Source organism: Salvia splendens, chromosome 8 (assembly GCF_004379255.2).
Source record: "Salvia splendens isolate huo1 chromosome 8, SspV2, whole genome shotgun sequence".
Taxonomy (NCBI): Eukaryota; Viridiplantae; Streptophyta; class Magnoliopsida; order Lamiales; family Lamiaceae; genus Salvia; species Salvia splendens.
In genome coordinates, this window is record NC_056039.1 from 22,690,707 (window position 1) to 22,707,128 (window position 16,422).

At 39.7% G+C, this 16,422-nt stretch overlaps 1 protein-coding gene and 1 non-coding gene across 2 annotated transcripts; one reads left to right on the forward strand and one right to left on the reverse strand.

Moving 5' to 3' along the window:
- The first annotated feature begins 5,261 nt into the window (after positions 1-5,261).
- Positions 5,262-5,367, forward strand: LOC121746305. The gene has a single exon (XR_006039004.1). It is a non-coding gene; the product is annotated as a small nucleolar RNA R71 (small nucleolar RNA).
- A 5,378-nt stretch (positions 5,368-10,745) lies between these two features.
- On the reverse strand, positions 10,746-15,243 carry LOC121746214 (acetolactate synthase small subunit 1, chloroplastic-like). Its single transcript, XM_042140149.1, has 12 exons — positions 14,901-15,243; positions 14,302-14,515; positions 14,078-14,161; positions 13,865-13,933; positions 13,583-13,666; positions 13,040-13,201; positions 12,876-12,959; positions 12,585-12,689; positions 12,339-12,461; positions 11,944-12,096; positions 11,572-11,637; positions 10,746-11,164 (listed from the first exon to the last, which is right to left on the reverse strand). Exons 1-12 carry the CDS (start codon positions 15,125-15,127, stop codon positions 11,081-11,083), a joined length of 1,455 nt encoding a protein of 484 aa, XP_041996083.1. The 5' UTR covers positions 15,128-15,243; the 3' UTR covers positions 10,746-11,080.
- Between the last annotated feature and the right edge of the window lie 1,179 nt (positions 15,244-16,422).

Genomic DNA, 16,422 nt, shown 5'->3' on the forward strand with positions numbered 1-16,422 from the left:
AATCTGCAGCTACAGAATCAAGAGATTTTTTCCACCTTCAACCCGAGGGGTTAAAAATAGTCAGAAGCTATTCATAAAATTTGGCTTCCGAAATCGATTCCGGCAGAGATCCTTCAAACGCATTGTTGCTCAAATCGAGAATTTTGAGCTTCGTCATGTTACGGAAGGCGTTAATCAGAATCTCGCCGGTGAATCCGTTTCTCGAGAGGGTAAGCTGCTCGAGAACGACAAATTTCCCGATCCATTCGGTGATCCCGCAGGAGACGCCGGTTCCGGTGTGAATTAGCCGCCGGAGTCGTTTTAGGTTTCTGATCCTGCCGTGGAGGGTACCGATTAGGGAGGGATTCTCGATGAAGATCAGCTCCTCTAACGAGGATGCGTGGCTGAGGGATGATAAATTGGGGAATGGAGTCTGCGTCTGCGTGAAGCATTTGTAGAACATGAGCTTCCTGAGGTGGGGGAAGCCATGGAAGCCATGGCTATGCAATGACCATAATACCCCTGCATTTTTATTATAGAGTAAATTTATGATTAATGGAACTAATATCTCCTTAAATTCAAAAATTAATACTAGCCCTTGATTTTTTTGATCTTGTGGCTATTATTTGTTCTCTAGTTATTTGGTTAAGAGGTGTTTGCCATAGATCACTACCCTATATATATATATATATATATATATATATATATATATATAGGGAGATGATCAAAATAAGTATGTGTTTAAATCCAGAAATGCAGACCAAATCTTGGCCCTAGGATTAGATGATCTAATGGTCAATAATTAACCAAAAACACGGAAGGTCATAATTAAGCAATTTTAGGTCATATTATAAGATTTGGGTTTAATGTCATGCTAAGATCGTTTTAGGTCATGCTTTGTTAGCATGACCTAAAAATTACCTAATTATGACCTAAAAGTGACCTAATTATGATATTGTTCTGCGTTTCTGTATTTAAATCTAGTTTTGCATAGATCAAAACCCTATATATATATATATATATATATATATATATATATATAAATCTCCAACGATGGATGTGTGAGGGTAGTATCATATCAAGAATGACTGGAAATTTCGTTTCTGAGGCAAAAGGGTTCGTGCGTTTTCGCGTTTCGTTAAAGCATGAAATGTTCCCACGCGTCGCTTGCCTTGCGTTAGGCGTTTCGTGCCTCCACGTTCGACATCATCCCCAAAATTTTCATTCATACATGATTTACAATTTTGTATGGCAGCATGCTCAAGTTCTTTCACATAGATATTGTCTCATAAAGCAATTGAATAAACACAATCATATAAAACTTCATTCATCCAACTTATATAGGTTTACCACATTTTAGCCGATTTTTTTTTCTTATCTAGTAAAATACAAGTTCATTGCAGAACAACATTCATCCCTTTTTTCATAGACGTACATAACAACCTCATATCCACGCATATTCATTATTTCATATTCCAAGCAAAGTTTCCAAAAAGTCATATTAACCTCGATTCCCATCGAAAATTCCAACTACTGTAATTCAATCCAAAACTCACAAAATATTTTTACCTCTCTCTTCGTGGTTGGGCGGAGACGAGTTGTGGTGTTGAGCCTTCGATGATTACCAATTCGTCAAATTACACATGAATAGACTTTGACTCAACAAGACTCTCGGGTCCAGAGCGGAAAGAAGTGAGGCTCTCATACCAAACTGTCACGACCCCCCTTCTAGGGTATAATAAATGCGGCGGTCGCAACTAAAACGGACTTAAATATAACAAGGAAAATAGGCTAGGGTTTCATCAAGGAGGTTTGACCGGCATACTAAATGAACAATTAAGTATAAAACAAGAAGGAGACTCGGGTTTAAACAATGAGTTGGGCCGGCAATTAATACTCAAAGGAAACGATTGAGAGCTTGACATTATCCAACAGACTCACAAGAAAACAATAACCGGACAAATTTAAGTTCGGGCCCAACAACTAATAAGTAAAAGAAATATCGCAGCGGAAAACGACCAAGAGAAGGAGTGACGTCATGTGTGAAGACACAACGACACCCATAATTCAAAGATAAACATTTAATTCTTCAAGTTACTTGCTCAACACCACCAACCTCTCGCCGCCACTCAACCTGCACATAAGGAAAACACATGCAGGGCTGAGTACTATAAAGATACTCAGTGGACTTATGCCGAAAACATTTTCATAAATATTATTATTTATCTATCATGCCATAAGTAAGTAACCATCGGGGTTTAGCTTTAGAAAGGCCCGAGGCACTCAAAATCATTTCCCATTGTAAAACGTCAACTGATCAGTCATTTTCCCATAGACGTTAGCCATATCCGCACATACATGACAAGGAATGCGGCCGCAAACTAGGTCACTAGACCGGCCAACCCATACGCTGACACACGGTCTACCATTGGTGTACACTAATCCAAGTAGAGTTTGCGGCTCTACGAGGACCCGAATTCGATTTAAATAATAGTGGCAAAAGCCACATCAGATAGGCACGTTAAAACCAAACAAGGCACGATAAACACAATTTCATTTTCATCGGTAAAATATTTAGGACATCGTCCTTATTTAAAAGAAAGCCCACCTCGACTGCTTAGATTTCAAGTATTTCCTTTCCCTTGCTGTCACACTGAGAGCGCGAGTTATCAACCTTAAATTATGTGTATCACAATCAGTCTCAAATACCGACTCAAAATCATGCATGTCCCCAACGTTCCTCTTTTTCCCATTAATTCGTTTTATCAACATGAGAAAACATCATAGCATATATCAACATACAACACATCACCTCATCATCGAATTGGTTTCTTAACACATATGCATCATGTATATCATTCAAAACTTACTCATCAAGATCAATTGAACGTGGTAGAAAACTGGCAGTACAGCGCAATCATATTGTAAAAATCATTAAAATTTAATTCGACCTCCGTTTGGGCTAAAATTTTACCACAATACAGTAGACACGTCAAAGATCATCCAGTTAAATTTTCACATCAAAATCTCATCTTTAGGTCAGTCAAATAAAAAACGGAACCTACTGGCCGAGAAAATAATTTCTGGTAGAACTGTGTAGTCAACTTCAAAAATTCACTAAAGATTCATCTGTCATCTAAATAGGTTGAATTTTTCACACAACACAGAAGACACCTTAAAGTGTACTCGGAAAAAGAATCGAACAAAAAAGGAGTTCGTTTGGTCGGTCAAACATGCATCGGAATCTACTGTCCGAACACTACAGATTTCAGACTTCACAATTCCGAATTAGGGTTTACCAAATATTCATCCCACCCGATTAATTTCTTAGATTTACGATCCCTACACTCATTATATGCATGAGGGCATTGAAATAAATGTTTGAAAGGGGAGGATGAGAGAAGAAGTTCAATTATACCTTGTTGATTGAAACGATCGGCAGAACAAGGTAAAATCTTGATTCTTCAACAAATTCTTTAAGAGATCTTGAGTGAAAGGGAAGAACAAGTGGTAGAGCAGTGGAGAAGAGAGGCGTGTAGAATGAGGAGGGAGGGAGGCGTGTTGGAGGCTAGGTTTAGGGCTTTCTCTCATCTCTTATTTATAGAGTTAGAAAATAAATATCCCACAATTAATTAAAGATTTGGGAGAATAAAATAAATGGAGATTTGAAGGAGATATGAGGGAGAGATTGGCGTGAATTATGGGGAGGAATTAGGAGAAGTTTCAAAAATCATAGGCTATTTAATTAGCCCATGATTAAATTTTGTATTTCACGGAGTAGAATAAAATAATACGGAGCAGAATAAAATAATAAAATCCTACTATTAAAATAGGGAGTAGGCGTTTTTTTTTTGTGTTCCTCCCACAAGGAATAAATCTCAAATTTTTAAGGCAAGATTTCCTTAGATATGCTAGTATATTCATTATTTATTCATGGAATGAAGTAAATAGGGGATCAATTAGTATGATGAATAATTCTTCCTCTCCAAGATTAGGAGATTTTCAAAATCTCCATGGGCAAGCATGGGGGTCGATTTTTTTCCCCATGAAGAAGATAAAGAATAATTGGCTTTGGATTTAATTTGGATAATTATCCCAAGCAAATAATTAAATCCATGGAAAATAGAATCCCTCTCAAATAAATAGGAGTGGTCGAATATTTCAAAAAAATGGACAAGGTAATTATTGATGATCCCATTTAATCTCACTCACCCTTAGAAAAAATAATTCGTCGCAATATATATCACCCCGTATCAATTATTCAACTGCCACGTCATATATACCATATCCTTGACTATTCCAACCAAACTCAATTCCAAAGCACAGTTAGGTCACATAGAATTTAAGCAATTAATTCACTCATCATTTAATTCACATACTTCTCGGGATTAAAAGCATCAAATGCAAAAAAATTTATGCTTCGCAAATTAGGGTTCCGAAAGTGGGGCGTTACAAAAGAAGGAGAAGAAAAAAGAAGAAGAAAGAGGAGAAGGCGGCTGCTGCTGAAGAGAAAGGTAGGTAGTGGTATTCCTAAATAAGAGTATGGGAAGTTGAAAGTTACCGTTTTTTTAAGTTATTCAAGGAAGAAGATGAACAGTCGCTAATATTTAAACCCTACACTAGCTCGCGCCCAATTCGCCTCGCCTCGACCCATGCGACCCAGGCGCATCTCACATTCTCCCCACGGATCTCGCATGACCCCGCCGCATCGGGGCGATTACATTCTCACCCTGACTGCCCGAGCGCGCTTTTGACAACACTGGTGCCGGGTACATTGGTTGCCCCTCTTGGTACTCCAAATCCAGGAGATGGGGGTTGTTGGATAGCATTGTTTGGATTGTCATAAGCAAGGTTTGGATGTGCATTGAAGGGTGGGCGATAGCCTTGATAATTACCACCCCCATTGTTAGGGCGATAATTGTTGAAATTCCTTGGATTACCCCCTTGGTTTCCTCCTTGATGTATATAATTGATATCTTCAATGATCGGTTGAGGTGCTCCCATGGGTACCACCCCAAACTAAGGCATCCACCTTTTGATTCAACATCATCATTTGTTGGGTGAGAAGATTAAAGGCATCTGCATCAATGACCGAAGCTACCGGCATTGAACCATCTCGGCCGGAGCTCCAACCCTTGCTAGTGTATGCAAGCCTTTGAAGCATCTTCTTGCACTCATCCACTCCTTTATCCAAGAATGACCCCCTGGAGCCAAAGTCTAGTTGACTCATAATGAACTCCGAGCATCCATTGTAGAAGAGGCTCACTTGATGGCCCGGAGATAGCCCATGGTTGGGGCACTTCTTCAACAAAACGTTGAATCTCTCTCATGCTTCAAACATGGACTCTTGACTCTTCATGCTAAAATGAGTGATCTCCCTTGAAGGTTGAGAGTGGAGCTAAGAGGGAAGAACCTATCCAAGAACTTCCGGGCTAAGTCGTCCCAACTTGTAATCGAGTCCGGCTCAAGGTTATCAAACCAATCTATAGCATATCTCGATAATGAGAATGGGAATAGCCTAAATGTGATTGTATCGTCGGGAACCCCATTAAGCTTGGTCGTGTTGGCAATCTCCAAAAATTTTGCTATGTGCCTATTGGGATCTTCCGTGGGCCTTCCCGAGAAAACCCCTTGCTCCACCATTTGAATCAATTCCGTCTTCAACTCGAAATTATTGGCATTCACCCCTGTATCAAAAGGTGGAATTGGGATATTAACGTTCCCAAATGCATCTCGAACTAAAATTGTTGGCATTCACCCTTGGCTATTTTCACAATCAAAACATCACCCACAAGTGTAAGGGATATGTAGGACGCGGCTAGTTAAATTATCAATCCACAAGGACTAAAATTCTAGAATGATTACTATGATGCAAAGTCGAACACTATATAGACTAATAAAATGGGTTTTTGGTTTTCTTAAACTAAGAACAAAGAGCAAACAAGCAAATAGAGACAATTAACTAAGAAAAACAAGTAAAAGATAGTTTTCACACAAATTGGGAAATAGATCCGTTAGAAGGGATCAAGGATGTCATCTACGGGTCATGCTCATCTATAGGACCTCAAGTGTGGTTAGGAAAGTCGGGATGGTTGGTTAGACCCTCTCTCGAGTGCATCTAACGCGTTGGTCGGCCTCTAATGTCGGAGTCTCCTCCCTACAAGTCAAGGCCGACTCCTAAGACCTACGGACTCAAGCCCTCTCTCTAGCACATGCATCTCTCAATCACATGGGTTACACGGAGTTGGCGATTACACATCTATCCTAATCAGGCATTTCTCAATGACAACAATTAGGCAAAAAGATGTATCTAATTGTTAGCTAAGCAATTAGATAGTGAAAGCTCAAGAATCAACAAAACCAACAAAATGAGATAGATAAGCATTCAACCACAGAATCAATCCATACAATCCCTTCAATCTTCACCAAATCCCTAAAGAAGATCTAGCTACTCATGTTCAAAGAAAAAACAAAAGGAAAAACAAAGGAAACAAAACAAAACGTAATGGAAATGAAACTAAAAACTCCTTATAGGTGGAATTGATGTTGGGGAGTCTTCTTCCTTCAATCTCTTGAATGGGGAAGCTCCTTGCCTTCAAATCCTCTTCAACCTCTTGAAATCTTCATTAATTTGGTAGTGTGGGATTTAGGGTTCGAAAGTGAGTAAAACCCTTTTATATCCGAAGTGAAAATTGGAAAAATAAAGAAACTGCCACAAACGCCTGACCGGGCGATCTGCACCTACCAAAACTCCCAACCGGGCGTTCTCTCTGGAATCCCGCAATTCACTTCAAAACACCCTGGCGGGCGTTTCTTCGAATGGAAAACGCCCGAGCGGATCTGTTTCTTGATGTGCAGTTCCAGTAAGAATGCCTGGGCGGGTATTTCTTCGCTTTGAAAACACCCGGGCGGGCAAAATCATTGTATTGGCCCGTTCAACTTCGTTTAAGCTTGTTTTATACCTGTTTTTGCATCAAGGCTTCGACAAACTCGTTAGCTCTATAAATTGCAAATAAGTGGAGGAGACCTAGACTTAATACCTCAAATTACTCAACAACTTCTGTTAATCACCCACCTAAACATCCTAAACTGTGAGTTTGTCAACTCCCCCAAACTTAAACACTTCGTTGTCCTCAAACAAGAAGAACGAAACAAGAATTAAAACTCATGTAAGGATGTTGGAGTGTCATCATTGCCTCAATAAAAGTAAAGTAAACAACAAGTATCAATGGCCTTGTAAGCATGTAAAATATATTAGAGCATTGCTTCAAGTTACTATCATGTGATCAACCTGGTCAAATTGCCCTCACAAGGAAAAATGCAATGTGCATTTGTAAAGTTTACTCAGTCTCAAAGTGTATAGGTTCATGACATAACTCTCAAATCATTAAGGCATGCATAGTTTACCATAGGCTTGCTCGAAATCTACACTCTCCTCTACTACGGTGTGACTAAAGATCTAAGATCCAAAAGGTATTTTCTGTAGGTTGTAATGTAGGCTCTTTGGATATGTGAGGTAATTTTGGCTAAAGTGACTTTAATCCCCAAGATATAACTTATTCACCTTAACCCACTTTCATCCCCAATGTTAGTTAGTTGTAAGCTTTGCCTAGACTCTTCTCATCTATCAACATTCCACTTTTGTTCTTCATCTCTTTTTTCAACCTTCAAGACACCCTTTTCACTAAATGTCAATTATTCACTATTTTTCACTTTCATTTTTCTTATATTTTCTTTTCTGTTCCCTCTTCTTTTCTTTTTCTCTATGCTTTGCATGGTATTATCACTATTCTTTCTTTCTTTTTTCTTTTTGCTTTTCTACTTCAATAAGCTTATATTTACACTCGTTATACATTTTCCCATTTTGAAGAGATATCTTTACCTATCCATTGATGGAGACGTAAAATCTTATAAGAGCATCCACAATGGATGCCCTAGTGGGCTTGCCACATCAGCATTTCATAGTCTGCCCCTTCTTTCTGCAATGGTTTCGCCCTAGTGTCCGTCCTATAAATTAAACTCAATTTGCATTTAATTTATAGTGTTGTTATTTTTTATTTTTGTTTTAAATTACTAAAATGCTAAAATATATTATATTAAACACCACAAATTTTAAAAAACAACTACATTACTTAATTAAAAAAACTACATCATACTTGGCTAAAAAAAACTACATTACTAAACTAAATTACTAAATTCATAAAAAAACCTAACTAGTCATCTAAATTTAACTTCTGGCTCAAATTCTTGATCATCCTCTCAGTCCTCCATCGTTTATCTGGATCGGTTTCCTGATGAAGGTTGTTTTGTGCGTCAAGTATAAACCTATAATCACACACCTAGAAAAAACCATCGAACTCCTGGAGCGTTGAGGCCACGAGCTGCATAGACGGAAGAGGAGCAGCCTGCGGGGGAGCCGATCCAAACGAGGCCGTCTTCGCCTTCCCTTTGGCCTGGGCTTTGGCAGTCTTGGTGCCAATGGGACGTCTAAAAGTAGACGTAGGCGTGCCGGAACTCCCTTCTGGCTCAGCATTCTGATCCACAGGAGATGGGGCGCTGCTCGTGTAACTGCCATTGGCGGTGTTCTTCGCCCGCTTCGCAGCTGAGGATGCAACTGGTATCCCTCCCTCGAACTTCGCCTTGTCCTTCAAGATCAGCCAAATGTTGTAGAACTTGAACTGCCCGTACTGCGACTGGTACTCGGCCATCGACTTTTGGATGACATCCTCCATGCTCTCACCGCTACCCCTTCCGTCCATGTTCTTCATGTAGATATAGCTGAAGTTGTTGATGTGGACCTTGAGACGATCCCAAAACTTGTGCAGCTGATCCTTGGTCCTTGTACGCCCAACTCGGTTTCACCGAATTGTATCTGGCCTTAATGAGATCTCACATCCTGCCTGATGGCTGGTTGTTGGAGTTATTGAATCCTCCAATAAATCGACCCAACACTGAGCCACCTTCATGTACTCCTCCATTTCGTAGTCAGTACGCCCCGTGGCGTACTCTTTGTTGGGCTCGTTGGATGGGAGTGGGACGGGGACTGGGACGGATGGCGCCTTTTCCTTCCACGCCATCTTCTTCTTCCTCCTCGGCAGCTCAGGGGCAGGAGGTTGCCCACAACTGAGCTCCATGTCCTCAACCCGATACGCGCCGGTGTTGAAGAATGGATCGAACTTAGAGTCAGAAACGAAAATGGACCCTACAGATCCAGGAGTCTCGACCCGGTAGTCTTTGTGACCGGGCCAACGAGCGCTGCCGCCACCAAACATCGGCATATCGTCATCGACACTATGCGAGTTTAGGAATCAACTCGGATCCATTCTTGAAAGTGTGAAAGTGAGAAAAGAGAAGAGAAAAGAGGGTAGAGTCTGAGAGTATTGTGTGTAAGTGTGTGAAAAGTGAATGAGGGTTTAGGGTATTTATATTGGTTAAATAAAGAATAAAAAAAATTACAAAATTGTCGAGATCGGGCTCGGCCACGTCCCTGCAATGGGCGCCTGCAATGGATGGACGAGGACGCGCGAGCCTGATTTCACGCGATCGGGCGCCGATCTCCACACCATTGTGGATGCTCTAACTACCATATTTGCCTTTTTTCATGAAAATTGTTCTCCAAGGGTGAATGTATTTGAGAAGGTATTACATTTTAAATTTTTTTAATGCATTTTGCACTATTATTTTATTTGTAAAATATATATTTCAATTTTTAAGCAGGTAAATAGATGATATACTTCTTACATTTACCTTTCCTTGTTGGAGATGCTCTTAGAGTATGATCATAGGCAATGTCTTGATCGGAGGTATATTTGTGTCAGTAGAAAACTTTTTTTTTTCCGAGTTCGAGATACATGGGCAAGCGAACTAGCCTCCCCCAGCCCCTCGTGGCCGCACGAACTAGCCTCCCCCAGACGGGTCCAGGCCCGTAAGTTGTCCACCCTCAGACAGGTCCAGGCTCGTAAGCTTGCAAAGCCCCAAGGCAACAAGCCTTGTTTAGGCCTACAGGGGAAATTAATCCCAAGTTGCGCCATCCAGGAGTCGAACTCGAGACCTCCAGGATGGCGCGGTATCCTTGCCACCCTCCTCAACCACTTGAGCTAGGGGGCTTGGATTGTTAGTAGAAAACTTGTTGATCGTACCATTGCTTATGATATTGTGTTTACATGTGTACTGTGGTTCGATTGTAATTCTTGTGCTCTTTACATGATAAAAGTTTTATTGTTCGGTCATAAGCTCATCATCCCAAGTGGACGAATTTTTCCAACATTGTTATTATTTTATGATCATAATCATGATATAATTGATGAGACCATCAAATATGCATGAGATATGTTCCGCTTGGTGATGTGCAATCTTGTTATAGAGGTTGTAAAGTTTGTGATATTTTATATCAATTTTAAAGTTTGTGAAAAATATCAGAATTTGGCCAAAGTTATACTCCATTTGTCTCACTTAAAATGATACATTTTTCTTTTTAATTTGTTACAAATAAGATGACACATTTATATTTTTAAAAACTATTCTCTCTAACTAATGCACTCAATCACTTTTTCCCTTTTAAAGGTAAATATTCAACTCTCTTTCTTTCTCCATTTAATACTCAACCCACCTCTCTCTAATTAAGCGCATCAACCAACAACTCCTAAAATCTCGTGACGACTAAGAAATGTGTCATTTTAGACGGGACGGAGGGAGTACTTGTCGGGACCAATATCCCATAGGTAAATGGATTTATTGTATCCTTTAATTTGTTAGAACTTGCTACGTATCGCAACATATCTGTTTTTTCTTATTGATCTTGATTTATGGGCAAAAATATAAGATAATGAAGTGTTGGCCAATGCTGCACATGACAAAATAATATGCAGCCCTACTGAATATCAAACGGCCCGACCTAGGCCATAGGTTAATCTTGCGGGCCGGGCCAGTGCAACACGAGCGTCATAGCAACTCTAGTCATGCCTGATAAGCAATACATACAACTGTCTCATTCGGATCGGTTCCATCAAATAAAGTTCTCTACTAGCATAAATTTAGAAAAGAGATGGAAAGAACAAACAAACATAACACAATGCGGCGAGAGAGTTTTGTTTTTGATATGCTACAACGGAATTGAGTATCCTCTAAGGTATCTCGAATCCACGCCTGACTCCCGTGACAATGCCACCCTCCCGGTCCGTGCCACCTAAGGGAAGGCAATTAAAACAAACACTTAGGCCACACTTGCATATGTCATACTCCCTCTGTCCCATAGAAATAGGCCTTTTAGGGTTGGCACGAGTTTTAATGTGTAATTGGTAAAGTAAGAGAGGAGAAAAAGTAGTTGAAATTGTGTAGTGGATGGTGGGACCATAAATGATAAAGTAAAAGAGAAGAAGAAAAAAGGTTACCATAAATAGATATGGACTATTTCTATGGTACGGATGAAAAAAGAAATATGGCCTATTTCTATGGGACGGAGGGAGTATTCAGCAGTGTAGTGATGTTTCAAACTTCTCGACTATCAATACGTTAGTTATCCTATCCAACTTGACATATTCGAAGATTAAACTGCAAGTGAATCAAAGTAGGATGTGATTCGGGCAAACTCACCTCACAAATACCAAAAGGCTCCAATAGTCTCTGGAGCGCGAGCATTTTATTGAAATCTCCAGTCACCTTCAAACAAAGATTATGAATCATCAATGGAGTGAGTATGACTTGGGAGAAAATAAAATAGCTATACCGCATTACAAGAAAAGAATGAATAACTCTTGAATGATAGTGATGTAGGACAAGAAGTGGGTTGCTGGCATCCGTACTGGATGCTTTAGGGTAAGTATCACTTTCTAGCCCAAAATTATGTCTGTTTTTGTAGATAATGTCTTGTTCCAGTTATGGATGTTAATACTCACGAAATTGAGTGAGAAACAAAATGAAATTTTGCTGGAATAGAAACAGTGAAGTCCCAGGAAAAAGACGTACCTCTAATGTTATTGTGTGATCAGAGACATCAACAGGCTTAGCCCGGAAAATGTTGGCAATATCAAGCACATCCCTTCTTGCAGCAGCATTTACAGCAATCTTAATAAGCATGAGTTCCCTCTCAGCAAATGGCGAGTGTGTCAGAACTTGAACCTGCAGGATTCATCACTCACCTTATGTCAGCGATCTCTCAGTGAGAAATAAAATGTGCCTTTCAGGTTATGAAAGCTGAAATGAAATGTTCTTCAAAAAAAAGTATGCAGTCGTTAGAAACTTATAAAATTCGCGAATAGATAAGAAATCCATTTCCAGGAAAGGCTCTTGAGGAATTTAATGTAATAATTAGAAGTAATGAACTATTTGAAAGAAAATGAATTGGAAAAAATCTCAATCACCTCATGAACATCCATCAACTTATAGAATTGCTGAACTAATTTTCCAATGCTGTCGTCTGTTCCGGGAACAACGGTGGTTATGCGCGAAATGCCTTCCGTTTCTGCAGGACCTACAGCTAGACTCTGAATAGAATTTGATAAATAATACATGCTATCAGAAATCTGTCAATGAATAAATAATTAAGGAAAAAAATAAAGTAGGAATTTTAATGATAGAGAACAGTGCATTGAACCTAGCCATGATACCTGAACATTGTAACCTCTTCGGGATATGACACCTGTCACCAAGTTCAGTACTCCAGGAGAATTGTTTACGAGCATGGACAAAGTGTGCGATTGTAACCCACTTGACTGTTGCAGCAAGATAAGAATATAACTAATCCCCATGGAAAAGAGTGCCATTTAACCAGATATGGGATTACTCAGTCCTATTCTAAATCATATCCACAAAATAATTTCATAGATATAAGTGTTTGGAGTTAAGAGTCTAAAGATAAACAATCTCATGAAGTTTTCTTAGAGAGCAGAAGTTCTTACATCTTCACCATAGAGAACACCCCAGTGGGCATCGAGAACTTGACGATAGAAGTCATCATCAGAGTCAACAGGATAAACATCACCCTTCCGTCAAGAAGCATACTTAATCAACAATTAATCCATTAAATAAATGAAGAATAGACAAAAATTAGCAGAGTATGTACCCATGAAACACCATTGAGTTTGCCATTAGTGTTCTTTCCAATGGTTTGCTTACTGGCATTATCATCCTTGATGGGTATAGTTGCCCGAAGATCTGGATAAGAAGCTGCAGAAAACCTCCAAAATGGAGCTGTTTCGCCCATCTTTTCCCTTCTCAATGCAATCTGAGTGCAGTAATATGGAAATGGAAGTTATATGTGTATAAGTGTATACATTATAGCTTCAATGAGGAAATCTAAACTTTAAGAACTTCAACCAGTTTATTTAACTCAGTCGAATATCCTCTTAATCTGTGTCCTATAAGCAGCAGAGCCCTTTTAGAATAGTTTTCCTTTCCAGACTCGCATACTAGAATTACAGATTACTACCTCCATATTTACCCCAAAGGACACATTCAATCATCAACCGATAAAGCGAAGCAATACATTAGCAGTTTACAAGATCAAGAAAACAATTTCTTCTCCGTGTGATAGCTTAAGTTGAGCCCAATGAACTCTGCCACATGCTCAGATTTCAAAAGTATATGAAACATAAAATATTATTACCTTTCCGGTTCTTGCTAGTTCTTTAATGCCAAACTTACTGAGATTTCTCAGGACCGCTGCCATCTTTCCAGGGTCTCCAGTGACCTGTGTATATATAAGAAAATAAGCTATAAGTTATAGCTTAAAATGACTACAGGAGAAATTCATTCAGTGCCGACTAATTTCAGAGAGCATCACATAAACAAAATAGTTTTCGAGTTGTATAATTATACGAGAACGAAAATGAGTATACACAAGCCAAATGAAGCATATACCATGAGAAGCATAAAAAGAAATCCCAACCTCCATGGTCAAAGTGTTTACTGACATGTCCACGATGTTTCCCCTGAAGACGTTCGATAACCAGTTGATCTGAAAATCAACGCCACATCCAAAAGAACAGCATTAGTGAGATTATCTTATTAGCTACATTAAACTTGATGGGGCATGGTTAATTATGATCATGTCTGAGAATCCTTAGTAAAGATAAGAGATGGTGAAAAAACTTCTCCATACTTCGCCTTTAGTATTGGAATCTGCATTGAGCTTTACGAGCATTAGTTCACGTTCTACTTGTGGTTCCTTCGACAAATCTTCCACCTGACATATGAGATGGGAAGATAATTAAGGACAGGCTGGACAGCAAAACATAAATATCTCAAACATGGGAAAAGGAACTTTAGAATTGAAGACTGGGTAAAGTTAGAATAACATAGTAAATGTCAGACACAGAGACATGCCTTCAAGACATTCACAAGCTTGTTGAGTTGTTCAACAACTTGTTGCAGAACCTTTTCTGTTCCCGAGACAACTATGGTGAACAGAGCCTTGTCCTCGTTCAACCCCACAGCCAGAGACTCGATATTGTAGCCTCGACGAGCGAAGACACCTGCTATTCGATTTATCATACCAGATTCATCCCCAACAAAGACTGAGATAGTGTGACGCTTTGCCCTGAAATAGTTCTATTCAATTTTCTCCTCCAAACATTCATCCATAATAAACAAATTCCAAAAAAAAAACATAATAAATCCAAAATCCAACTAACAAATCCAGAAAGCTATTAATCTAGTGGAAACCCTAATCATTCAAAGCAGTCCAAAATCCAACAACAAAAACACAAAAGGGGGAAAAGTTGAAAACCCCAAAAAGCAGAAAAAAAATTCAATCAAACCACTATTATAATCCCACTGGATTCAAACGAACATTATTCTACAATGCAATACAATAAACAATCAACATTAAAGCATCGCTTTCAAGCTTTAATCAATTAACTCTGGCCAGCTGGTACAGTAGGTACCCATGCATGCCTCTACCACAAACACATAAATGCGCTAACCTAGAGGCAGCGGCAGGAAGATGCGGCGGAGAGGAGCTCTGTGCGAAGGAAACAGCAGCAGCGTCACCGTCGTTAACAGCTGCATTGGCAATTCGTAATTGCTTCGGTGGCCTACAATTAGTACTACTTCCGAATTGCACTCTGTTGGTTGAGGTGGTGAAATGTGGCTGATATCTCTTCTCCGCCGCGCCGGAGACTGGACACCGTGAAACAGTCGTGGTGGCCATTGTTTCTCAATGCGCTGCAGCAGACAGTAATGAGAGAGTGAAAGCAGAGAGGGCTAAGGCTTAGAATTAGATAGGGAATTTAAGATATATTTGTTCCACTTATAAAATTCTTCCACCGTCATTTTAATTTTAAATCGATAAAAAGAAGTAGGTTTGAATACTGAAAAAAGAGGATGTAATTTGAATAGTGTATTTTGTATGGGTTTAGTTGTTGATAATTTGTGGTAGTTTTAGATAATCCTGGGTCGCATAAATAACCTTCAACAAAATTCATACAAATCCCAAAAACATACATACGGGATACAATGCCACGGAAGCAAGTCTATTTCAATCCTAAAACGCAACACTAACGCTCTGAAGGTGGTATCGTCGTCCGGTCACAGCTCAAACTTGCATAACGTCCCAACAACTAGGTTGTTTGCCTCATGGAACTCTTTCCATCCTCGAATCATCGAAAAAAATGGAACACAACTTTAGCTTGGGTACTAACAATATATCATGAGTAGAGGTCCCCAAACCGAACCGAACCGGCCCGGAACCGTCACCGGCGGTTCCGAACCGGTACCGGAACCGGCGGCGGCGGATCGAACCGTGACCGGAACCGCCGGTTCCGCCGGGCCGGTTCAGGTTTCATTTTTGGATGAACTGTAACCAGCGGTTCAAAACTGCCGGTTTCACCAGAACCGCCGGTTTGGCTGTTCCGGATAGCTTTTCAGGCTACTTCCGACCTACTCCTAGCCTTTTCAGAAACCGGTTCAGAAACCGCCGATTTTTGTCAGAAAACCGTTGACGAAACCGGCGGTTTCAACATAAAACCGGCGGTTCCGGCAGATTTTCAAAAGTTTGAAATTTTGATTTTTTTTTAAATTTAATCACAATTTTCCCCTATAAATACCCCATCCTCTTCATTTCTACTCACTCCATTCTTGTGTTAATAAGATTTTCTCTTCTCAATCTCAATTTCTCTATTCTCCATCCTCATTCTTTCAAGTTGTTTACTTTATTTGCGCTCATAATTTACTCACGTTGTTCACGTTATCATATTCACACAATCACACTACTCTTTATTCTCCACTTTCAGTTTCCATAAATATCATGTCTTCATCTCGTCGTCGGGGCAAGGGAATTGCCCAAGATCAAAGTGATACTCGTCGTCGACGTGCCCCTACTAGAACACAAGGTGCGGAGGAGGTGGGAAGGCGAGCCGCTCTTCGAGCGCAAGTAAGTTCTAATATGTTTTTGGTTTTTGTTCATTCATTTTTATTAAATTCATAATTTCATTTTTAAAATCTATG